General features: G+C 35.5%; 1 protein-coding gene across 33 annotated transcripts in view; it reads right to left on the bottom strand.

Annotated features, from left to right (window-relative positions):
- Positions 1 to 27,722, bottom strand: part of STXBP5L (syntaxin binding protein 5L) — a 325,816-nt gene that overhangs the window by 227,799 nt on the left and 70,295 nt on the right. For all 33 annotated transcript variants that reach the window (XM_021070302.2, XM_021070300.2, XM_021070297.2 and 30 more), the window contains 2 exons: positions 17,157 to 17,238; positions 13,073 to 13,173 (listed from right to left, as the gene is read on the bottom strand). In XM_021070302.2, the coding sequence (XP_020925961.1) occupies positions 13,073 to 13,173; positions 17,157 to 17,238 (183 nt within the window). The remainder of the gene's footprint in view (positions 1 to 13,072; positions 13,174 to 17,156; positions 17,239 to 27,722) is intronic.

Raw genomic sequence — 27,722 nt, forward strand, 5'->3', positions numbered from 1 at the left:
CTTCCATATACCACAGGTATGGCCCTAAAAAAAAAATCTGTTTAAAATAATAATAATGCATTACATAGTTATCATAAGTGGATGAATTAAGTGGCAACAATGTCATAAAAGACAGGAGAAAATATCCCAGTATATTCTATCATAAGCTATATTCAAATATTTTAAATTTTTTATTGAAACAATTTACATATAACATAGTGTACGACTGAGGTGTACAAGGTGTTGGTTTGATACATCTATCAATTATTATTGCTACAGTCAGTAGTGTTAGCTAATACCTTTCTCATTTCATGTAATTATCATTTATTTTTGTGTGGAGAATAGGTAATAACCTAGTCTCTTAGCACCTTTGAAGTTCACAATACAGTACTGTATTGACTATAATCACCTTTGAAGTTCAAAATACAGCATTATTGACTATAATCATTATGATGTGCATTAGCTCTCCAGAACTTATTTATCTACTAGTTTGAAGTGTGGGCCCTTAAACAACATTTCTCTAATTCCCACATACCATAGCCCCTGATAACACCATTCTACCGTTTTTATAAGTTCAGATTTTTCTTTAGATTCCAAACATAAGGGATATCATAAAGTATTTGTCTAACTCTGTCTCACATATCTCACTTAGGCATAATGCCTCAAGCTCCACCCAAGTTTTTGCTGATGGAAGACTTTCCTTCTTTCTTATGACTGAAACATTCTATTGCATGTATATACTATATCTTTTTTATCCATTCATAGAAACAGGTTATTTTGATTATCTTGGCTACTGTGAATAATACTGCAATGAATATGGATGTACAAATATCTCTTAGAGATACTGATTTCAATTCTTTTGAATATATACTCAGAAGTGGGCTTGCTGGATCATATTATGGGGGTTCAATTTTTAATTTTTTGGAGGAGCCACTAAACTGTTTGCCATAATGGCTGTGCCAATTTACTTTCCAAATGTACATATGTTCTCTTTTTATTTCCATATCCAAAACAACATTTCTTATCTCTTAGACCTTTTCTATTAAAACAGGTTTAAGGTAATATCGCATGTTAGTTTTGATTTGCATTTCCTTGACGATTAATGATGTTGAACATCTTGTTGTATACCAAGTTGTTGTTGGCCATTTTATGTCTTCTTTGGAAAAATATCTACTCGGGTTCTCTCCATAACTTTTCTTGGATTTTTTGCTTTTTTTTGCTATTGAGTTTGTAAGTTCTTTATATAATTTGGATGTTAGTCCCTTTTCAGATATATGGCTTGTAGGTATCTTTCACCATTCCTTAGGCTGCCTTTTAAATTTATTATTTCAATTGCTGGGCAGAGACTCTTTAACTTAATAGAGTTCAACTTGTTTGCTCTCCAATGTCAAGGATCTTTTACCCTATGTTTTCTTTGAGTAGTTTTATAGTTTTTACTTTGCATTTAAATCTTGAACCCATTTCAAATTAATTTCTGTGAGTGATGTAAGACAGGTGTACACTTCATTTTTTGTAAGCAGATACTGGTTTTCCTAACACCATTTACTGAAGAGACTGTCCTTACTCCATTGAGTGTTCTTGGTGACTTTGTCAAAAATTAGTTGACCATAAATGATGTGGTTTATGTCTGAACTCTTTCCTGATATGGATGTCTGTTTTTGGCCAGTAACATACTATTTTGATTAATATAGCTTTATAATAATGATTAGAATCAGGATTTGTGATGCCTCTGGGTAGGTCCTTCTTCCTCAGGATTGTTTTCAATATTTAGGGTCATTTTTGGCTACAAAAAATTTGATAATTTTTTGTTATGGGTGAGTTTTTTGGTGGAAAATATCATTGGAATTTTTATTAGGATTATATCAACTCTAGATTGCTTTGCATAATATGGCTATTTAAACAATATTAGTGATGTGCAAGATAGAATAATGGAAATAACCCAATCAGGATAGCAGAAAGAAAACCTAATGAAAAAACACAAAAGCCATATAAGAGATTTATGGGATAATATAAAGTGGGCCAATCTACACATAATAGGAATTCCAGGAGAAGGAAAAGAAAAGGGGATTGAAAATATATTTGAAGAAATTATGGCTGAAAACTTTCCAAATCTAAAGGACACTGAGATCAAGATACAGGAAGCAAAGAGGGCCCCAAACAGGTTGAACTCGAACAGGTCCACACCAAAAGATATTATAATAAAAATGGTAAAAGTTAAAGATAAAGAGAGGATTCTAAAGGCAGCAAGAGAAAGGCAAAGTGTTAATTATAAGGGAACCTCAATAAGGCTATCAGCTTATTTCTTTACAGAAAACTACAGGCCAGAAGGGAGTGGCGAGATATATTTAAAGTGCTCAAAGGAAAAAAAATTGCAAGCTAGAACACTCTATTCAGCAAGAATATCATTTAAAATAGAAGGGGAAATAAAGAATTTCTCAAACAAACAAAAGCTGAAAGAATACAGCTAGACGAAACCTACTCTAAAAGAAATACTGAAAAGGCTTCTTTAAATTAAAAAAAAGAGAGAGAGAAAAGAGAAAAAGAATTAGTATGGAGGAAACCAAACTGGAAAGCAGTCCCTTAAATAAGCCAGCATAGAGATCCAAACACGAAGATGTTAAAAAAAAAAAAAAGACATCAAAATCATACAATGTGGGGAAGGAAAGTAAGAAAATATAGATTCTGTTTTTTATTTTAATGAAGTGTTTGAACCTATATGACTATCAGGCAAAAGCAAGCAGATATAGGAAGGGCTTCATGTGCTTAAAAAACAGGACAAGGACAAATCAAAACCAAACATTACATTCACAGACAAGAAAAGTACTCAAGCATAAAATGGAAACCATCCAACCCAGAAAAGAAGAGAAAAATAGAATCAACTGGAAAACAAGGCTTAAAAGGGCAATACATATCTATCAATAATCACCTTAAATGTCAATGGACTGAATGCTCCAATCAAAAGACACAAAGTGGCAGACTGGATAAAAAAGAAAAAACTTCAATCTACTGTCTACAAGAGACTCACATTAGGGCAAAGGACACATATAGACTGAAAGTTAGGGGATAAGAAAAGATATTTCATGCCAATGGACAAGACAGGAAAGCAGGAGTTGCAATACTCACACCAGACAAAATAGACGTAAAAACAAAGGCCATAAAGAAAGACAAAGAAGGACACTATTTAATGGTCAAGGGATCCATTCAAGAAGAGGATATTACAATCATCAATACATATGCCCCTAATATAAGAGCACCCAGGTACCTACAGCAAATACTAACAGACACAAAAGGAGAAACTGATGGGAATACAATCAGAGTGGGAGACTTTAACACCCCACTCACATCAATGGACAGATCCTCTAGACAGAAAATCAATAAGGCAACAGACATACTAAAGGACACAAAGGAAAAGTTAGATTGCATTGGCATTCTCAGGACATTACATCCAAAAATATCAGAATACACATTCTTCTTAAGTGCACATGGAATATTCTCAAGGATTGATCACATACTGGGGCTTGAACCTGACCTCATCAAATTCAAGGGTACAGAAATTATTTCAAGTATCTTCTCTGACCACAATAGCATGAAACTAGAAATCAACCACACAAAAAGAAAGGAGCTACAACTGAGTACATGAAGACTAAACAACATGCTACTGAAAAACTAATGGGTCAATGAGGAAATCAAGAAGGCAATTAAAAAAAAACCTCAAGACAAATGATAATGAAGACACAACCACATAAAATCTATGGGATGCTGCTAAAGCACTGCCCAGAGGGAAATTCATAGCAATACAGGCCTTCCTCAAAATAGAAGAAAAATCTCAAATCGACAACTTAACCCAACACCGAAATGAATTAGAAGAATGAACCAAACCTCAAGTCAGCAGAATGAAGGAAATCATAAAGACCAAAGAGGAAATCAATAAAATAGAGATCGAAAAAACACTAGATAAAAATCAATCAAACCAAGAGCTGGTTCTGTGAAAAGGTAAAAAACACTGGCAAACCTCTGGCCAGACTCGCCACGAAGAGGATAGAAAAAACCCAAAAAACAAAATAAGAAATGAAAAAGGAGAAATCACAACAGATACTAAAAAAATACAAAAAAACATGAGAAAATACTTTCAACAATTGTATGCCAAAAAATGACAAACTAGAAGAAATGGACAACTTTCTAGAGACTTACAGCCTGCCAAAACTGAATCAAGAAGAAATAAATCGGAGTTCCCATCGTGGCACAGTGGTTAACGAATCTGACTAGGAACCATGACGTTGCAGGTTCGGTCCCTGCCCTTGCTCAGTGGGTTAACGATCCGGCGTTGCCGTGAGCTGTGGTGTAGGTTGCAGACGCGGCTCGGATCCCGCGTTGCTGTGGCTCTGGCGTAGGCCGGTGGCTACAGCTCCGATTCAACCCCTAGCCTGGGAACCTCCATATGATGCGGGAGCAGCCCAAGAAATAGCAACAACAACAACAACAACAGCAATAATGCCGAGGGAGCGGCCCAAGAAATAGCAACAACAACAACAATAACCAACAACAACAAAAGACAAAAAAAAAAAAAAAATAAGAAGAAATAAATCAACTGAACAGACCAATCACTAGAAATGAAATTGAATATGTCATAAAACCACTCCCTACAAAAAAAAGCCCAGGACCAGAAGGCTTCACAGGTGAATTGTACCAAACATACAAAGAGGAACTCAGACCCATCCTCTTTAATAAAGTTTTTCAAAAGGTGGAAGAAGGAACACTCCCAAAGACATTCTATGATGCCACCATCACCCTAGTTCCAAAACCAGACAAAGATACCACCAAAAAAGAACACTATCGGCCAATGTCTTTGACAAGTATGGATGCAAAAAATCTCAACAAAATTTTAGCCAACCGAATCCAACAACATATCAAAAAGATCATACACCAAGACCAGGTGGGATTCATCCCAGGTGCACAAGGATGGTTCAACATACACAAATCAATCACTGTCATACACCTCATTAACAAAAGAAAAGTAAAAAAACCACATCATCATTTCAATAGATGCAGAAAAAGCATTTGATAAAGTCCAACATCCCTTCATGATAAAAACTCTTACCAATGTGGATAGGAAAGAAACATACCTTAACCAAATAAAAGCCATTTATGACAAATCTACGGCAAATATAATTCTCAGTGGAGAAAAGCTCAAAGCCTTCCCACTAAAATCTAAAACAAGACAAGGATATCCACTCCCACCACTGTTATTCAACATAGTACCTAGCCACAGCAATCAGAAGTCCTAGCCACAGCAATCAGACAAACAAAAGAAATAAAAGGCATCCAGATAGGGAGAGAAGAGGTAAAACTGAAAGTGCATGCAGATGACAAGATACATTGAAATTGACATGATACATTTGACATCATAATACATGATGACATTTCTATATATAGAAAACCCTAAGGAATCAACCCAAAATCTACTTGAACTGATCAACAAATGCAGCAAAGTAGCAGGATATAAGAATAATATTCAGAAATCAGTCACATTCAGTATCCTAACAATTAAATATTAGAAATGAAAACACAGTACCTTGTAAAATTGCACCCCCCAGGGAGACAGGATTAAGATGGCAGAATAGAAGGACTGGAACTCAACTTCTCTCCTAAAAACAACAAAACTCACAACTAAAGGCTGAGAAATCTCCACCCAAACGGACTGGAAACCTTAAAAAAGATACCATACTCCAGAAGAAAAAGAGGAAGCCACATCAGAGGTAAGAGGGGTGATTTCACGATATAAACAACCCCATAACTCCCAGGTGGGAAGCTCCACAGACTGAAAACTAACTGGTTCACAGAGACTCACCTACAAGTGTGAGAGTTCTGAGCCCCACATCAAACCATCATGTGCAGAGATCCGGCACTGGGAGAAAGGGCCCCTGGAGCATCTGGCTTTGAAGGTCAGTGGGGCTTGTGTGCAGGAGCTCCACAGGACTGGGGGAAATGGAGACCCCATTCTTAAAAGGTGCACACGGACTTTCATGTGCACTGGATCCCAGGGCAGAGCGAGGTCCCCATAGGAATCTGGACCAAACCTGACTGCAGGTCTTGGAGGACATCCTGGGAAAGCAGGGGTGAATCTGGATTGTTGTGAGGGAAGGACATTGAAGGCAAAGCCACCTTTCCCTGGAGGTGGCCATTTTGGGAAAAATCTGGCCCCACCCGTCAGTCAGTGCTGAGAAGCCCTAGGGCAAACAACAAACCAGCTGGGATCACAGCCCCGCCCCTCAGTAAACAGGCTGCCTAAAGACCCCTCAGGCACACAGCTGCCTCTAATCCCATCCAGAGACTAAGCCCAACCCACCAGAGGGATTCGAATCAGCTCCACCTACCAGTGGGCAGGCATCAGCCCCTCCCATCAGGAAGCCTACACCAAGCCCCCATACCCACTTCAGCCACAAGGGGGGCAGACACCAGAGGAAGACAGGCTACAACTCTATTATCTGGAAAAAGGTCACCACACCAAAAACCTATAAAAATGAAAAGGCAGAGAACTATAACTCAGATGAGGGAGAAAGGAAAAACCTCAGAAAATCAGCTAAGCGATGAGGAGATTCTCAGCCTCCAGGAAAAAGACTGTAGACTGTTGATGCTGAAGATGATGCAAGACATTGGAAATAAACTGGAGGCAAAGATGGATACCTTACAGGAAACACTGAGCAAAGAGATACAAGATATAAACCTTAAACAAGAAGACATGCAAAATACAATCACTGAAATAAAACATTCACTAGAAGCAGCTAACAGCAGAATACAGGAGGCAGAAGAACAAATAAGCAAGGTGGAGGACAGATTAGTGGAAATTACGGATGCAGAGCAGAAGAGAGAAAAAAGACTGAAAACAAATGAAGAGAGTCTCAGAGAACTCTGGGACAACGTAAAACCCAACAACATCCATGTTATAGGGGTGCCAGAAGGAGAAGAGAGAGAGAAGGGGACAGAAAAAATATTCCAAGAGATAATAGCCAAAAACTTCCCTAACATGGGAAAGGAACCACTCACTCACTCAAATCCAGAAGCACAACGAGTACCATATAAAATAAACCCAAGGAGGAATACACTGAGGCACATATTAATCCAACTGACCAAAATTAAAGACAAAAGAAAATCTTGAAAGCAGCTAGGGAAAAGAAGCAAGTAACATGCAAGGGAACCCCAATAAGGTTATCAGCAGATTTTTCAGCAGAAACCCTGCAGGCCAGAAGGGAGTGGCATGATATACTTTTAACATGATGAAAGGAAAAAACCTCCAACCAAGATTAATCCACCCAGCAAGGCTCTCATTCAGATTTGAAGGAGAAACCAAAACCTTCACAGATGAGCAAAAGCTGAGAGAATTAATTCAGCAACACTAAACCAGCCTTACAACAAATACTAAAGGAACTTCTCCAGGCAGAAAAGAAAAGACAGCAACAGGAAACAAAAATTCCACAAATGACAAGGCTCACCAGTAAAGGTATATATACAGTAAAGATACAAAATCATCCATGCACAATTATACCACCAAAATCAGGAATCATGAGAAGAGGTGGGTACAAATGCAGGACACTGGGGACGAACTTGCAATTAAGAGAACAACAGCTTAAAACAGTCTCATATACATATAGACTCTTATATCAAAACTTCAGAATAACTGCAAACCAAAACCCTGCAATTGATACACAAACAAGGAATCTCTGAAGAAGAAATGTATCTCACAGTAAATAAGCACATAATCCACCATGAAGGGGGTCATTTGACATCATTCTTGGAATGCTGAAGTCTCCTTAGATCTGATTCTGATTTCCTTTCCATCAAATAATTTATGATAATTATAATTAAATAATGCAACTGTACAATTAAATAATACAGCTCTACAAGTGTATTATTATTATCCATTCCTCTCCATGGTACAATGTAAGGTCTATAATATCTTGCTTATCACATCACCTAGAATGGTGGAATGCCTATATTGAAGAATCAATAAGTTGTAACAAATTGTGAGGACATATTTATATAGTTACACTGTTTTTTAACCAACTTATGCATTTTATATTGTACTTATTTTCAGAGGGTGTAAATTTTTGTTATTCTTACCAGTTAAGTTATTCTTTTTATTATGCTATATAAAATATTTAATGATATATAAGGCTTTCTTCGTTATAAATTTTAGTCACATAATATACATAATTTTAATATAATCCTAATTTTTAAAGAAAAATTGAATGTAATAGATAATACTAAATAGTAAAGATGAAAGCCATACAAAATGGGATAAAGTATAGAATAAATTTTCTGTTTGTCTCAGCATATTTTCCATTCCACTTCTCCAGAGGGAATCACTAATCTGTTTAAGATCCATGATATAATAATCTGTATGAATGTAATTGTGTTTAAATATATGTATTTTATTCTGTAACAAAAATAAAAATAAAATATCAAAAAAATATATGATATGAAAATGACAAGTGACAAAAGAAAAAATAGATTAGACCTTATCAAAGTTAGAAACTTTTGTGTTTCAAAGGATATCATTAAGAAAGTGAAAAGACAGCTCAGAGAATGAGCTTTGCAAATCATATAAGGAATTTGGTAAGGAACTTGTATCCAGAATATACTGTAAAACCTCTTAAAACACAGTAACTAAAAGATAAATAACTCAAGTTAAAAATGAGTAATGGATTTGAATAGATATTTCTCCAAAGATGATATGCAAATGGCCAATAAGCATACAAAATATGCTCAAATTATTAGGCATTTGGAAAATACAGATAATAACAAGTATTGATGAGGATGCAGAGAAAATGGAATGGCACAACCTCTTGAGAAAGGCGTTTGGCAGCGTATTAAAATGTTAAATGTGAAGAGGACCACACTGTTCAGTAATTTTACTATGAGATCTATATCCAAGAGAAATAAAAGCCTACGTCCACACAAAAAGTTGTGTATGAATATTCACTGAATTACAAAAAGTGAAAATAACTCAATTTTCCAATGTGATATCCAAACAATGGAATATTATTCAGCAATGAAAAGTAAAAAATCCTCATACATAGTACAATATAGATGAATCTTGAAAACATTATGCTAAATGAAAGAAGCCAGTCACAAAAGACTAAATGATTAAATTTATAAGAAATGTACAGAATAGGGAAATCTATGGACATAGAAGTTTAGTGATTTTTGAGAGCTGGGGGAAGGGTGGGGTTTGGGAATGGGAAAGCAAATATTAATGACTATTAAGTTTATTCCTGGGGTGATAAAAATATTCCAAAGTTAGGTCCTGGGGATGGTCACAAAACTCTGTGAATACTAAAGACCATTGAAGAGTACATTTTGAATAGCTGAATTTTACAGTATGCAAGCTAAACCTCAATAAAGTTGTTTTTAACAAGAAAAAAAATAGAATAAAATAAAATTGCACCCCCCAAAATCAAATACCTGGCAATACACCTGACCAAGGTGGTAAAGGACTTATAAGCCAAGGGTATAGAACTATAAAACATTAATTGAGGAAATTAAAGAAGGCGTAAAGAAATGGAAAGATATGCCATGCTCCTGGGTTGGAAAAATTAAATGTGGTAAAAATGGCCACACTACCCAAAGCAATCTACAGATTCAATGCAATCCCTATCAGATTACCCATGACATTTTTCACAGAACTAGAACAAACAATCCAAAAATACATATGGAACCACAAAAGACCCAGAATTGCCAAAGCAATCCTGAGGAGCAAAAACCAAGCAGGAGGCCTAACTCTCTGAGACCTCAGGCAATATTACAAAGCCACAGTCATCAAGACAGTGTGAAACTGGTACCAAAACAGACAGACAGACCAATGCAACACAATAGAGAACCCAAAAATAAACACAGACACCTACGCTCAAGTAATCTTTGGCAAAGGAGGCAGGAACATAAAATGGGAAAAAGACCACCTTCTCAGCAAGTACTGCTGGGAAACCTGGACAACTGCATGCAAATCAATGAAACTAGAACACACCCTCACACCATGCACAAAAATAAACTCAAAGTGGCTTAAAGACTTAAATAGAAGACAAGACACCATCAAACTCCTGGAAGAGAACATAGGCAAAACACTCTCTGACATCATCTTACAAATGTTTTCTCAGGTCAGTCTCCCAAAGCAACAGATATAAAAGCAAAAACAAACCAATGGGACCTAATCAAACTGACAAGCTTTTGCACAGCAAAGGAAACCAAAAAGAAAACAAAAAGACAGCCTACAGAATGGGAGAAAGTCGGATCAAATGATGCAAAGGACAAGGGCTTAATCTCTAGAATATACATGCAACTTATACAACTCAACAGCAAAAAAGCCAACAACCCAACTGAAAAATGGGCAAAAGACCTGAATAGACATTTCCCCAAGGAAGATGTACAGATGGCCAACAAGCACATGAAAAAATGCTCAACATCTCTGATTATTAGAGAAATGCAAGTCGAAACTACCATGAGATACCACCTCACACCAGTCAGAATGGCCATCATTAATAAGTCCACAAATAACAAGCGCTAGAGGGGGTGTGGAGAAAAGGGAACCCTCCTGCACTGTTGGTGCGAATGTGAGCTGGTACATGTGAGCTGGTACAACCACTATGGACAACAGAATGGAGGTACCCTAGAAAACCATACAGAGAACTACCATATGACCCACCAATCCCACTCTTGGGCATATATCCAGAGAAAACTTTCCTTAAAAAAACACATGCACCCGCATGTTCATTGCAGCACTATTCACAGTAGCCAAGACATGGAAACAACCCAAATGTCCAGTGACAGATGATTGGATTAGGAGGATGTGGTATATATACACAATGGAATACCACTCAGGCATAAGAAAGAACAAAATAATGCCATCTGCAGCCACATGGATGGAACTAGAGACTCTCATCCTGAGTGAAGTTAAGTCAGAAAGAGAAAGACAAATACCATATGATAGCACTTATATCAGGAATCTAATATATAGCACAAAGGAACCTTTGCACAGAAAAGGAACTCATGGACTTGTAGAACAGACCTGTGGTTGCCAAGGGGGAAGGCGAAGGAGTGAGATGGACTGGGAGTTTGGGGTTAACAGATGCAAACTATTGCTTTTGGAATGGATTAGCAATGAGATCCTGCTGTGTAGCACTGGGAACTATGTCTAGTCACTTATGATGGAGCCTGATAATGTGATAAAAAAGAATGTATACATGTATATGTAACTGAGTCACCATGCTGTACAGTAGAAAATTGACAGAACCTTGTATCCAGCTATAACGAAAAAAATAAAAATCATTATACAAAAAAATAATGTTGTAATTAATGTTAAAAAATGAAAACTGACAGAACACTCTAAACCAGGTATAAAGAAAAAAATAAAAATCTTTATATATATATAAAAAAATCCCATGACAAACCATAATGGAGAAGACTATGAATGAGAACATGTATATACATAGTTACATATACATATATATATAACTGAATTACTTTGCTGTATAGAAGAAATTAACACAACATTGTAACTCAATTATACTTCAATAAAGCTAAAAAACAAAATAAATAAATAAATTTCTTCCTTCAGAAAATACTGGATATAATAAAACCTTCCACTGATGCTGAATCCCAAAATATTATGGACATAATAATCATAAATACTACTCAGAATATTGAAGGTTAAATATTTAAATAGTATGATATGCTATGAGAATAAAAAGTTTCAGGTAGAAAAAGGACAAATGTCTATATAACTGCCATCCTTTTTTCTCACCAAACCTATAATAAAGGTTTATTTCAACAAACCTGTAATAACAGGTTTAATTCAATAAACTCTACTCAATAAATGATATAATGATGATTCCTTTTAAACTATTTCCACTCAGCAAAATAAAATGACCTCTTTCTTGAGCTCTTAGAACTGACTACTTGTCTCTATTATCCACCTACATCATTTTGACTAATACTTGCTAACTTGTGTCAATTTACTTCTCAGAGGTTTCTTTTTCTTACATTAACATCAAATTTTCCTATGATAGTCCTTCTCATTCACTGCAAAGAGTTTGTTTCCCAAACAAAAAAATCAAAACATTTTATAATTAAATAACAAATAGACAGTAAAATACAAATTTTAGTTCATCTCAAGGTGGGTTATCAGCTAAGTAGATGTCTATTTATATTCTAGGTATGCTTGAAACCAACATTAGAAACATTAAATTTGCTACAAATAAAATCTAATAACATTTTCCATATCCGCTCATAAGTTCAAACCCCAATTATTATTTCATTTTAAAATGAGAGAATCTGAATTCTGATCAATTTATCACCTTTGAAAACATTAATCTTGAATGTGTAACATTGCTCAACAGTTAGTCCAACATTTTTGTATGGATAAAACTTATGCCTCAGAATTTTTTTTTTTTTTTTGGTCTTTTTGCCTCTTCAAGGGCTGCTCCCATAGCATATGGAGGTTCCCAGGCTAGGGTCTAATCGGAGCTGTAGCCCACCGGCCTACACGAGAGCCACAGCAACTCAGGATCCAAGCCATGTCTGCAACCTACACCACAGCTCATGGCAACGCTGGATCCTTAACCCGCTGAGCAAGGCCAGGGATCAAACCAACAACCTCATGGTTCCTAGTCAGATTTGTTAACCACCGAGCCACAATGGGAACTCCTCAGAATTTCTTAAGTAAAAAACATTTAGGCAAAAGGATGAAAGTGTAGGTGTCAACTTCTTTGATCAAAAGATGTAGAAATATATTTAGTATTTACTAGAATTTTAAATTTTAGGTCTGGTTTTTCAGTACCGTGGCCTAGGGAAAAGGACACATCATTGCTGAAGTCTTGGATTACAGCGAAAAGAACAATAATGTTAGGAATTGCCCATTAGAAAATGACTGAATCTATATCAATTTTGAATTTCCTATGAAAATAAACTATTATAATTGCAAGCATCAATATTATTTCTAGCTATTAAGATTATGAAAAACTCTTTAAACTTTTAACCTGAAACTTGCTCATGAAATAATTTTTTTACACATTAAGAAATTGTTTAACTCATAAATTCTTACCGTTCTCTGTTAAATTTAAGAGAATGAAGAATAGCTGGCCTTTTCTGTCTAAGGTTCCACAAATGAAGTGTATCATCTGAACTCGCACTGACCAAAGCACCCTGGAACAAAAAGAAGACAAAATAAGTGATTTACTTAATTTATAGTTTTTGATGAAGCAAAAACAAGCTAATTTACTGAAATTTTTACCATTTTTAATGTTACTTATATTTCTATAACCTAGAAATAAATACGAGGACAGACAGTTGCACATATTTCAATCAGGAAGCCTAAGAATGCTAAGAATAGAAGAAGCAGGTGAACTACTATATGTGGATTGGTGAGAATGATTAGCTTAATGAATACGAATTTATCAATAAAGGAATTATTATTATAAACATCATTGCGACTATTAAAGATTTCTTATATTTTCTTTGGCAAAAACTAAGTTTGTTTCCACTATTTATACATATAACCATGTAGCTCTATAGAGAAGCAAATATCCAACTCAGTTTTAAAATTGCAGCCTGGGAGTTCCCGTTGTGGCTCAGTGGTAATAAACCCAACTACTATCCATGAGGATATGAGTTCAATCCCTGGCCTCACACAGTGAGTTAAAGATCTGGCATTGCCATGAGCTGTGGTGTAGGTTGCAGACGTAGCTCAGACCTGGTGTTGCAGTGGCTATAGTATAGCCTGGCAGCTGCAGCTCTGATTCAGCCCCTAGCCTGGTAACTTCCATATGCTGTGGGTGTGGCCCTAAAAAGACAAAATAAAATTGCAGCCTGGTCATATAAAAATTCACCATTTATAAGAAATTTCTGTATCATTGGAAAGTATATATTCTTTCTAAAAAGTATATTTGGAATAGTTTAATTTGTTTTCAAAGTTCAAGAAGCTTCATCTATGAGAAAGAAAACATCTGTAATAAAAGAAAACATTTCTCCAACTAGAATTCAGTATAACTACAAAAATAATACTAAGATCCTTTTTATATAAAGCCTCCAAACACGAATGCTATTTCAAATACAACTGGATGGTTTCTGCCTCCCAGTATGGTAGACACCTCATAGGTAGAAAAGTAGCTGTCACGTATAACTTCGTATAAATATGTTCAAACTATTTATTTCATTGAGTTCAATAAGATCCCTTTGCACTACATTAGAACAGTTTGCCATTATGAATTTCCCAGGAAAAAATGTCAATGAGGACTCTATGTCAGAGCCTAAAGCCACTCTAGAGTACTGAATGTGTTCCATAAAAGTGATGTTGCAGAATCATGGTAGTCCTGAGAAACCTAAAATTATTTTCATATTTTACAAAGTAAAATATGTTTACAAGTAACCTTTCATAGTTTATTAAATCAATCACGGATATCAAAAAAATCAACCCATATAAATGCTAGGAAGAAGTAAATTGAAATTCTTAGAACTGATTTCTTCTTTAGGAATTAGATGATAGAAGAATACAGGAATCTAAAAGCTCTCCCACAACAACTCCCAAGACAAATATATGCTCATATATCTCCTACGATGGTTCTCTTGATATTATACACCTGTGATTTTAGTCTCTAAGAAAAATATCTTTTAAAACAACAATCATAATCAAAGAATATAATCATTAAAATGTTTTACATGTATATAATTTGCATATTTTTATATGAATATATTCAAAGAGGTATACACTGATATACACATTTTAAGATGAACTCATTCCATGCAATAAAATGAACCCTATAAATTCCTTGAGGATTTTTGTGTTTACTTGTTTTATTTATGAACTGTTCTCAAATATTTCATATATACAAACTAGAAAATTACTAGGATTGCTTAGAAGTACTTGATGAGTCACAATTTTTTTGAGATATAGAATACTGATCTCATTTCTCAGGAAAGTGAAAACTCATTTGGCATAGAGTGAGGACAGACCAGGATATATGAAATTAATAAAACATTCTCTACAGTAAATACATTCTATACAAAAGACATAATAGGCCAAAGGCAATGAAAGTAACATAAAGCAGCAGATGTTCGATATTATCTTAATGTAACAGCTGAATAAATCCAGAAAGGAAGTCAATACCAGTAATTCTATGATAAAACTAGGAGGTAAGTTAGCATTTGAGGGAAGTGAACAGAACCACTGGACATAATAGCATCAAGAGAGATATAAGACACATCAAAGTAAGCATATTAGCAGGGTATCTAGTGCTCACTTATAAAAGTAAGTCTGTGAGAAGTACTACTAAGAGGAGTTCCCATTGTGGCTCAGTGGTTAATGAACCTGACTAATATCGATGAGGACATGAGTTCAGTCCCTGGCCTCGCACAGTGGGTTAAGGATCCAGTGTTGCCATGTGCTGTGGTGTAGGTTGTAGACACAACTCGGATCCTGCGTTGCTGTGGCTGTGGTGTAGGCCAGCAGCTCCAGCTCTGATTAGACCCCTAGCCTGGGAACTTCCATATGCTGTGGGTGCAGTCCTAAAAAGACAAAAACAAACAAACAAACAAGTATTACTAATGAATATCTGTGAAAAGATTAAAAACAAAAACACAGATCATGAGTTGAAAAACTGGAAAGTTTGGGGAAAAGGTAAAGCAGTTAAGTATAAGGCAAATCAAGGTGAGTATTTCAGGAGAGACAATGTAAACAATGGAAAGATGCTGAAGACCTGTCTTTATTTATTCTTAGTTATGCAAAAGCACAGAGGCAAAGTTGTAGCCTTTAAGACAATTCTCAGAGGATAGAGCATAGAGAAAATCACCTGGAAACAACTTACGTCTTGCCAGTAAACATCCACGTAAAAGGCAAAAGGCTGAGAGGTCTCAACTAGGAGTTACAGAGTAACATTGAGACTTCAAAAAAGGTTGTTATCCTTGATATTAATGACTGGCTGTTACAATAAAATATTTTTTAAATGTTTTCCCTTTTCTTCCTTATTTTCCTCTCATTTTGGTACCCATAACAAGTATGCCAACAATGTGAAATATGCTTGGTTTGTCAACAAGAACAATCTCACAACCCTCTGAGAAAGAGTTTTGAGCCAGAGAAGTAAAAAATGGACATTTGCAGATATCACAAAACGTTCATGCCTCAGGTTATAAGGCATATGAAATAGTTCACCCATCTTTATGAGTATACATTCTTAGAAATATTATATATATATGCAAATACATAGAGAAGCTGAATTAATGCCATAAGGAAACAACCAGTGACACTTCATTTTTTCTCAAGGCACTGAGTTCAATCTGCTAAGTACTTGAATTTGGTATGGCATAAACTCTTAAAGTGTATTTGTATTGACTGCCTTACTTAACATGAAACAGTTCTAGAGGACTCAAGAATCCACTGTTAAAAAATGAGTCAAGAAGACCTTGAGTAGCCTTCAACTAATGGAAGATCTATAAACTTTCTCATCTTTACAAACTTTATCTTTAGGGAGTTCCTCATCACCACAGTTCTATAAAAATAAGGATAAGGTAGGCAGCCAATTGTCATAATAGCTATGCATACACACACCAAAAAATGCATATGGAGATATATACATATAAAAAGATCCTACAAGTAAATAACTAAAAAGATTATTTAATGGAAGACAAAACATGAAATGAATACTTTATTACAAAACAAAGTGATGGGAAGAGAGTGTGGTCAGTGAAGCAATCAAAATGCTTAATGGTCAGTGAAACAAACAAAGGATTTTAGTAATACTTTAAAAACCATTTACACTAAGTGTGCTACTCTGGTGCCAGATTTTGGTACTGAGGGAGGCTGTATCTATGTGAGGGAAAGGGGTATATAGAAAATTTCTATACTTTCTGCTCAACTTTACCATGAACCTAAAAGTACTCTAAAAAATAACATCTTTTAGAAGGGAAAAAAACCTTTTATGCTACGCAATCACAATATCAGGATCTTCTGGTACATACAACTTTTTCCTTTAAAATTTAAATAACTGTCAAATATAGGAGTGTGGTTTTTATGTAAAATATGACCATTAATAATAATGCATATGTATATTACATCTTTAAGCATTTAGAAAAATAATATAAAAATATTACACAATGTGTGTAAGAGAAATATAAATAGCCAAGAAAATCCTTACCTCATTGATCAAGAATTGAAGCTGCAGAACAGCTGCACCACTTTCATGTTGACAATAACAATCAACACCAGGTCTCCCAAGTCTAATATGACAAAAGTCAAGGATTCTAACATTTTACTTAGCATCAATATTAATGTGTAAAGAAAAAACTAACTTAGCAACTTACGTTTCACTTACTAATTATCTTTATTTTTGTAAATAAAGAGTTGAAAAATCTTAGTTTTAGTTGATGGAATTACATTACATAACATTGGATGTCAGCAAAATGGCTGAATAAAATGTCCCTTGCATGTAACCCCTCTCCCACAACAATAAGGTTGCATCTACATGAACAGACAAAAGTGCCTTCATAAGAGTTTTCAGGATCCAGGATGGAAATTGTAAAACTCCGGTGCAGTCCAAGAATGAAGAGAGCCATTTTAAGGGGACAAGCTTGCACTTAAGCAGCTAACTCGCTGACTGTGGTCTCAGCTATAAAAACAGAAATAGTGCTGTACCCTGAGAACTTAGCTACAATCTCACTTAGGTTTGAGTCTATCACCAGCATATACCATATGCCAAGGAAACAAAATAAGTCACACTCATACATCATACTCATACTGATATATCATACTCATGTATCAGGAAATGGGCATAAAGGTTTTGTCCTGGCTGAGGATCAGGAAGTGGCCTTTGAATGAGCTTGAGCTCCATTCAACTGCAGTGTGGTAGCTCTTGGAGATGTAACCCTGGGGGCAAAGTACAGTTGATCAGACTGAAGATTAAGAAATAGCCCTGTAACTAGGCTCCAGCAAGTCCCAGCCACAGTCAAGGAAAAATACCCCTTGCACAGAAAAGCTATAGGAAACACCCTTGTCTGTGTCTCCTAAAATCCTAAACGGGGCCTATACTCAGCTCAACTCCACTCACTACCACAGTATGTTAGTATTTCCGCTGGCACAAAGACCAGGTCAGAGATACTCTAGTTTATGACCCCTGGGGAGCATGAAAAAGCTCAATAAGTGACTCTAGCTTCCTCATAGCTATAGTCTACAGCAGTCCTTAGAGTCCAGGATCCCAGTAAGAGACTCTCCTATCTATACTTCCAGAGATCCTGCAAGTGCCCTGAAAATGGCCTCAACTCCCTGAGAGCTATAATTGGCCAGCAGTCCTGAGGGTCCAGGGTCCCAAGGGAAAACAGTCCTGGCTGCAACCCTTGAGATCTGCAAGGGCCTTACACTGAGTCCCAATCCCTTCCAACTATAGTCTGTGAACAGCTCTGCTTTCACAGGTACCCAGCAGAATACACTCCTGTCTGCACCCCCAGACATTTTGAAATGATGCTGTACTCAATCCCAGCCCTCTGGTCACATTCAGGGACCAATCCAGCCCATACAGTTACCTGGAGGGAGACATGCTCATCCACGACTACAGAGCAAATCTTGGCTGTGGAATGTGAAACAGAACTGAGGCACACTTAAAAACACTAGTCCAGTTCTGCTCATCCAGGGACCAAGCAGTGGTGCACTCAAGATCTGGCAGGAGCCACTACACACCATTTTTCTGGTAATAGTCTCATACTCTAAAGACCTAAAGTAGAGCCTTGTCCCAGTGCCACCCTCTGAACAAGGTACTGCAGGCAGTCACATCCACCCAGGGACAAAAAGGGATCCACAGCAGCCCAATATCCCATAACAAGCTCACCAACCACAGACCCCAATGCAGATCCAGCAAAAGCCTTATAACTGGCTCCAATGCAGCACAACTGCAATTATGTAAGTAATCCTACAGCTCAAGAAACACACAGAACGTCTTTATCTTCTGAAACCAGTCTTTGAAGACTAGAAGAGGTATTTGCTTCCATAAGTACATAGCATACCAATGTAAAGCTATATAGCACATCCCAAGGTACGATGTGACCTGTGCTCTACTTCAGATTAGTTCTCCTAACAATGTCATAAAGAATGGTAAGCAAAACAAGAAGATGAAAAAAAATATTTCAAGCAAAAGAGCAAGAAACAAACCCCTGAATAAACAACTAATGAAACAGAGATACATAATTTTCCAGATAAAGGGTTCAAAGCATTAGTAATAAGAATGTTAACTGAACTTGGTGGAAGAGTAGATGAACATAGAATTTTTTAACAAGGAACTAGAAAATACAAAAAAGAACCAGTGAGAGAAAAAGAATACAATGACTAAAATGAAAAACACACTTGAAGTTATCAGCAGACTAGGTGATTCAGAAGCATGCATAAGCAATTTGCAAAACAAAATAATGTATATCACCCAAACATAAGAGCAAATAAATAAATAAATAAATAAATTTTAAAAGATGAGAACAGTTTAAGGGATCTCTTAGTCAGCATCAAGCATATAAACATTTGCATTACAGGGGCACAGGAAAAAGAAGAGAGAGAAAAGTGTTGAAAATGTTTTTCTTTTTTAACGATTTTTATTTTTTCCACTGTATTTGATTTACAGTGTTCTGTCAATTTCTATTGTACAGCAAAGTGATCCAGTCAAACATATCCTCCATCATGTTTTTTCACAAGTAACTAGATATAGTTCCCTGTGCAATACAGCAGGATTGCGTTGCTTATCCATTCTAAATGTAACAGTTTGCCTCAATTAAACCCAAACTCCCAGTCCATCCCACTCCCTCTTCCTCATCCTGTGGCAACCACAAGTCCAATCTTCAAGTTCGAGAGTTGGAAAGATTTATTTCTGCCCTATATAAGATTCCAGATATAAGTGATATCACATGGTATTTGTCTTTCTCTTTCTGACTTACTTAACTCAATATGAGTCTCTAGTTCTATCCACATTGCTGCAAATGGCATTACATGTACAGGTACATGTAACAGAATTAAATCAGAACATCTTCTCACACCACATACAAAAATAAATACAAAATGTATGGTATATCTAAATATATGACCAGAAACCATAAAATTCCTAGTGTAAAAGACAGGCCAAACACTCTTTGACATAAGTCAGAGCAATACTTTTTGGATCAATCTCCTCAGGCAAAGTTAAAAAAAAAAAAAAAAGCAAAAATAACAAAGGAGACCTAACTAAACTTAAAAGCTTTTGCATAGCAAAGGGAATCATCAGCAAAATGAAAAGACAACCTACTAAGTGGGCAAAAACATTGGCAAACAAAAACTAAAAGTATACAGCATACTAAACCCATTCTAAAAGAGATGCTGAAAGGGTTCCTCTAAATGAAAAAGTAGGAAGAAAGAGGATGGAGGAAATCATAATTGGAAAGCAATCACTTAAATAAACCAGTATACAGATCTAATAGGAAAAACCAAAACCTTTTGTAAAAGCGACAGTAAACAAAAGGGACATTAAAAGGACAACCATGAAAATGTTAAAAAAGGATATCGAAATCATAAAATGTGGGAAAGAAAAATAAGAAAATCTAGGCTTTTGTTCTAGAATGTGCCTATATGACTATATGATATATCATATATATAATATATCGTATATGACTATCAGGCTAAAGCAAGCAGATACAGGAAGGGGTTAACATACTTGAAAAACAGGGCAATCACCAATCAAAATTAAACAACACATTCACAAAAACTAAAGAGGATACAAACATAAAATAAAAGGAGAACATATATCCCAAAAAAGAAAAGAACAAAGCAGAAACATAGAATCAACTGGAAAACAAGGTTTAAAATGTCAATAAATACATATTTACCAATAATCACCTTAAATGTCATTGGACTGAATGCTCTAGTAAAGACACAGAGTGGCAGATTGGATAAAAAAGCAAGAGACTACAATATACTATCTACAGTAGACTCACCTTAGGGCAAAGGACACCTATAAATTGAAAGTGAGGGGACTGAAAAAGATATTTCATGTGAATGGCAAAGAAAGGAAAGCAGGAGTGGAAATACTCATATCAGGCGAAATAGACTTTAAGACAGTACATAAAGAATGACAAAAGAGGACACTACTTTATGATAAAAGGATCAATTCAGGAAGAGGTATTAATAATCATCAATATATTTGCCCCTAATAAAGAAGCACCTAGATACATACAACAAATGCTATCAGACATAAAAGGAGAAATTGATGGGAATACAATCATAGTAGGAGACTATAACACCCCACTCACATCAATGGAAAGATCCCCTAGACAGAAAATCAATAAGGCAACAGAGATCCTAAATGACACAATAGAAAAGTTAAACTTAATTGATATTTTCAGGACAGTATATCCAAAAAAAAAAAAAAACAGAATATACATCCTTTTCAAGTACACATGTAACATTCTCAAGGATTGACTACATACTGGGGCACAAACCTAACCTCACGAAATTCAAGAGTATAGAAATTATTTCAAGTATCTTCACTGATCACAGTTATGAAATTAGAAATCAATCAAAGGGGGAAAAAATGAGAAAAAAAACTGACTACACGGAGACTAAAAAAATGATACTAAAAAACCAGTGGGTCAGTGAGGAAATAAAGAGGGAAATTTAAAAAATACCTCAAGACAAATGATAATGAAAATACAACCATTCAAAATCTATGGGATGCCACAAAAGAAATTCTTAGAGGGAAGTTCATAGCTATACAAGTATTCCTCAAAAAAGAAGAAAAATTTCATATCAACAACCCACAACCTAAAAGAATTAGAAAAAGAAGAAAAAACCTAAAGTCATCAGAAGGAAGGAAATTATAAAATCAGAGAGGAAATCAATAAAATAAAGATGCAGGGAGTTGCCATTGTGGCACAGCAGTAATGAATCTGACTAGGAACATGAGGTTGCAGGTTCGACCCCTGGCCTCACTCAGTGGGTTAAGAATCCAGCATTGCCATGAGCTGTGGTGTAGGTTGCAGACTCGGCTTGGATCTGGCGTTGCAGTGGCTATGGAGTAGGCTGGCAGCTACACCTTCAATTAGACCCCTAGCCTGGGAACCTCCATATGCTGTGGGTGTGGCCCTAAAAAAGACAAAAGACAAAAAAATAAATTAAAATAAAATAAAATAAAATAAAGATTCAAAAAACAATAGGAAAAAAATCAGTAAAACCAAGAGGTGGTTCTTTGAAAGGATAAACAAAATTGACAACCCTCTGAGCAGACTCATCAAGAAGAAGAGAGAAAGAACACACAAAAAAAATTAAATGAAAAAGGAAAAATCTCAATGGATACTGCAAAATACAAAAAAAAATTTTAAAGTAAGAGAATAGTATGAACAATTATTAGTCAAAAAATCTGACAATCTAAAACAAATGGACAACTTTCTAGAGACATACAGCACTCCAAAACTGAATCAAGAAGAAACAGACCAACTGCACAGACTGATCACTAGAAATGAAATTGAATATGTAATAAAAATATTCCCTACAAACTAAAGTCCAGGACCAGATGGCTTCAAAGTTGAATTGTACCAAACATACAAAGAAAAACTTATACCCATCCTTCTTAAACTTTCCCAAAAGGCTGAAGAAGAAAACACTTCCAAAGGCATGTATGGAGCCACCATTACCCTAATACCAAAACCAAACAAAGATACTACCAGATAAGAAAATGAATGTTAGGCCAGTATCTTTAATAAATATAGACGTGAAGCTTATCAACAAAATTTTTGCCAACTGAATCCAGCGACATATAAAAAAGATCATACACCACGACCAAGTGAGATTCATCCCAGGTGCACAAGGATAGTTCAACATATTCAAATCAATCAACGTCATACACCACATTAGCAAGAGAAAAGTCAAAAACTACATTATTATCTCAATAGATGCAGAAAAAGCATTTGACAAAATCTAACATCCATTCATGATAAAAATTCTTACCGAAGTGGGTATACAGGGAACATACCTTAACATAATAATAAAAGCCATGTATGACAAACTCACAGCCAAGGTAATAACCAAGTAGAAAAGCTGAAAGCCTTCCTGCTAAAACCTGGAACAAGTCAAGGATGTCCACTCTCACCACTTTTATTCAACATAGTTTTGGATGTCCTAGCCACAGCAATCAGACAAACAAAAGAAATAAAAGATACCCAAATTAGAAGAGAAGAGGCAAAACTGTCACTGTATGCAGATGACATAATACTACATATAGAAAACCCTAAGGCCTCCACGCAAAAACTATTCAAGCTGATCAATGAATTTAGCAGTGTCACAGGATACAAGATTAACATTCAGAAATCAGTTGCAGAGTTCCCGTCGTGGCCCAGTGGTTATTGAATCTGACTAGGAACCACGAGATTGCAGGTTCAATCCCTGGCCTCGCTCACTGGGTTGAGGATTTGGCATTGCTGTAAGCTGTGGTGTAGGTCACAGATGCAGCTCGGATTCCACATTGCTATGGCTATGGTGTAGGCCGGCAGCTACAGCTCCAATTAGACCCCTAGGCTGGAAACCTCCATATGCTGTGGGTGTGGCCCTGAAAAAGACAGAAGACCAAAAAAAAAAAAAAATTCAGTATCTTTTAAAATCATACCTCCCACAAATTAAATACCTAGGAATAAACCTAACCAAGGAGGTGAAAGACTTATATGCTGAAAACTATAAAGCATTAATCAAGGAAATTAAACAGGACTCAAAGAAATAGAAAGATATTCCATGCTCCTGGACTGGACGAATTAATATCATGAAAATGGCCATACTGTCCAAAACAATCTACAGATTCAGTGAGATCCCTACCAAATTACCCATGATATTTTCCATAGGACTAAGACAAGCAACCTCAAAATTTATATGGAACCATAAAGGACCTAGAGTTGCCAAAGCAATCCTGAGGAACATAATTCTCCCAGATTTCAGGCTATATTACAAAGCTACAGTAATCAAGAGAGTGTGAAACTGGTACCAAAACAGACAGACCGACCAATGGAACAGAATAGAGAACCCAGAAATAAACACAGACACCTATGGTCAATCTTCGACAAAAGAGGCAAGAATATAACATAGGGAAAAGATAGTCTGTTCAGCAAGTGGTGCTGGGAAAACTGGACGGCCACATGTAAATCAATGAAACTGGAACACACCCTCACACCATGCACAAAAATAAACTCACAACGGCTTAAAGAATTAAACCTAAGACAAGACGCCATCAAACTCCTAGAAGAGAACATAGGCAAAACATTCTCTGACATCAACTGTACAAATGTTTTCTTAGGTCACTCTCCCAAAGCAATAGAAATAAAAACAAAAATAAACCAGTGGTACATAATCAAACTTAAAAGCATTGTACAGCAAAGGAAACCATGAAAAAAAAAAAAAACAAAAAACAAAAAGACAACCTATGGAATGGGAGAAAATAGTTTCAAACGATGCAGCCGACAAGGGTTTAATCTCCAAAATATACAAACAACTCAAACAACTCAACAGCAAAAAAATCAACAACCTATTTGAAAAAATGGGGAGAAGACCCAAATAGACATTTATCCAAAGAATAACACAGATGGCCTACAGGCACATGAAAAAAATGTTCAACATCACTAATTATCAGAGAAATACAAATCAAAACTACATTGACATACTACCTCACATGAGTCAGAATGTCCATCATTAATAAGCTAACAAATAATTTTTGGAGAAGTTGTGAAGAAAAGGATACCAAAGGGAACCCTCCTTCACTGTTCTTGGGAAAGTAAATTGGTACAAACGCTATGGAAAACAGCATAGCGGTTCCTCAGAAAACTAAATATGGCAATACCATATGACCCAGAAATCCCACTTTGAATAAATATATCCAGACAAAACTTCCATTCAAAAAGATACATGCACCCCTATGTTCATATAAGCACTATTAACAATAGCCAAGACATGGAAACAACCTAAATGTTCATTGACAGATGAATGGATTAAGAAGATACGGTGTATATACACATACTTAGCCACAGAAAATACTACTTAGCCATAGAAAAGAACAAAAAGAACTTAGCCATAGAAAACACTGCTTAGCCATTTGCAGCAACATGGATGCAACTAGAGATTCTCATAGTAAGTGAAGTAAGTCAGAAAGAGAACAACAAATACCACATGATATCACTTATATCTGGAATATAATGTATGGCACAAATGACTCTATCAAGAAAAGAAACAAACTCATGAACATGGAGACAGATTTATGGTTGCCAAGAGGGAGGGGGAGGGAGTAGGAGGCACTGGGACCTTGGAGTAAGTACATGCAAACTACTGCATTTGGAATGGATAAGCAATGAGATTCTGCTGTATAACATGGGGAATTATATCTAATCACTTGTGATGGAACATGATGGAGGATAATGTGAGGAAAAGAATGTGTGTGTGTGTGTGTGTGTGTGTGTGTGTATGACTGGGTCATTTTGATGTACAGCAGAAACTGACAGAACATTGTAAACCAACTATAATTTAAAAAATTTTTAAAGAAAGCCGATAAGAAAGATCTCAAATAAATAACCTAAATTTTGACCTCAAGGAATTAGACAAAGGTGAATAAACAAGCCCAAAGTTAGCAAAAGAAAGTAAGTAACAAAGATCAGGATGGAAATAAATAGACACAAGTAAGAAAATGGGGGGGGAAATCAATGTAACAAAAATATGGTTCTTTGAAAGGATAAACAAAATTGATGGACCTTTATTAGCTACATTAACCAAGGAAAAAGAGAAAAGACTCAAATGTATAAATTACAGTATAAATTACTCACATGTATAAATTACAGCCTTTACACTGGTCCCCACAGAAATACAAAGACTCATAAGAGGCTATATAAAAAAAAAAAATGGATAAGTTAAAAGAAATGAATAGATTTCCAGAAATGTAAAATATACCCAGAATGAATCATCAAAATCAGAAAATTTTAATAGATTAATGACTACCAAAAAGATTGAAGCAATAAGTAAAAACCTCCCAGCAAAGAAAAACCCAGGACCAGATAGTTTCATTTGTTAATTCCACCAAACATCTAAAGAATTAATGTCAAAAATTCTCAAATCTTCTAAAAATTGAAGAGGAAGCAACCACTCTCAAATTCAGTTTGGTATTAGGCATTACCCTAATATTAAAGCCAGATAAGCAGTACAAGAAAAGAAAACTATAGAATAATACATGAAAAACACAGATGCAAAAATTCTCAACAGTATTCTAGCAGACTGAATGCAACAGCACAATAAACTAATCAGACACAATGATTAAGTAGGATTAACCCTTGGGTGCCAAAATGGCCGAACATACACAAACCATTAACAAATAAAGGAAAAATCATGTGATTCTCTAGGAGATGCAGAAAAAGCATTCAACAAAATTCTGTATTCCTTCATGATAAAAGCCCTCAACATTTGAGCATAGAAGGAACAGACCTTAAAATAATAAAGGCCATATATGACAAACCAACACCTAAAATCATACTTAATGGTGAAAAGTTGAAAACTTTTTTCTAAAATTAAGAACAAAACAACAGTGCCCACTCCAGTCATTCCATTCAACTAAGACTAGAAGTCCTAGAAAGAGCAGCTAGGTAAGAGAAAGAAATAAAGGGCATTTAAATAAGGAATAAGTAAAATTGTCTCTGTTTGTATATGATTTGATATTATATATAGAAAACACTAAAGATACCACCTAAAATCATGAGAATATCAAATGAATTCGGTAAAGTTTCAGGATACAAAATCAATGTACAAAAGTCAGTTGAATTTCTATACAAATAAAATATCAGAAAAAGAAATAAAGACTATAATCCCATTTATAATAACAACAAAAACAATAAAATACTTAGTAATTAACTTAAGCAAGAAGGTGAAAAATCTATACATTAAAAACTGTAAGGTATTAATGAAAGAAATTAAAGAAGACACAAACGAGTGGAAACATATCTTATGTTCATGGATTGGATGAATTAATATCATTAAGATGTCTATACTATCCAAAACTATGTAGAGTTTCATTGCAACCCCTATCAAAATTTAAGAGATATTTTTCACATAAAGTAGAAAAAAAAATCCTAAAATCTGTATAGCACCACAAAAGATCCCAAGTAGCCAAAGCAATCCTGAGAAAGAAGAACAAAGCTGGAGGCATCACATTTCTTAATTTAAAAGTGTATTTTAAAGCTATAGTAACCAAAACAGTATGCTTCAGATATAGAAACAGACACAGAGACCAATGTAACAGAATTAAGGGCCTAGAAATAATCCACATACATACAGTCAACTAATATTGACAAGAGAGCCTAAAATTCACAATTAAGAAAGGCTAGTATCTTCAATAAATAGTACTAAAGGCACAACCAACAAAAGGAAAAATAAAGTAGAACTATGTCAAACTAAAAAGCTTCTGTATAGCAACAGAAAAAAATCAACAGACTAAAGAAGCAGCCTACAGAGAGGGAGACAATATTTACAAACCATATATCAGATAATAAGTTCACATACAAAAAAATTCACACAAAATAGCAAAAGAAAAAAGAAAAAGAAAGAAAAGAAAAGAAAGAAAAGGCAGGAGTTCCCATCATGGCTCAGAGGAAATGAGTCCGGCTGGCATCCATGAGGACACAGGTTCAATCCCTGGTGTTACTCAGTGGGTTAAGGATCTGGTGTTGCTGTGAGCTGTGGTGTAGGT

Source organism: Sus scrofa, chromosome 13, assembly GCF_054392235.1.
Source record: "Sus scrofa isolate SSC_HxYL_T2T_F1_AM1 chromosome 13, Sscrofa_HxYL_maternal_Yorkshire_Landrace_v2.0, whole genome shotgun sequence".
NCBI classification, from domain to species: Eukaryota; Metazoa; Chordata; class Mammalia; order Artiodactyla; family Suidae; genus Sus; species Sus scrofa.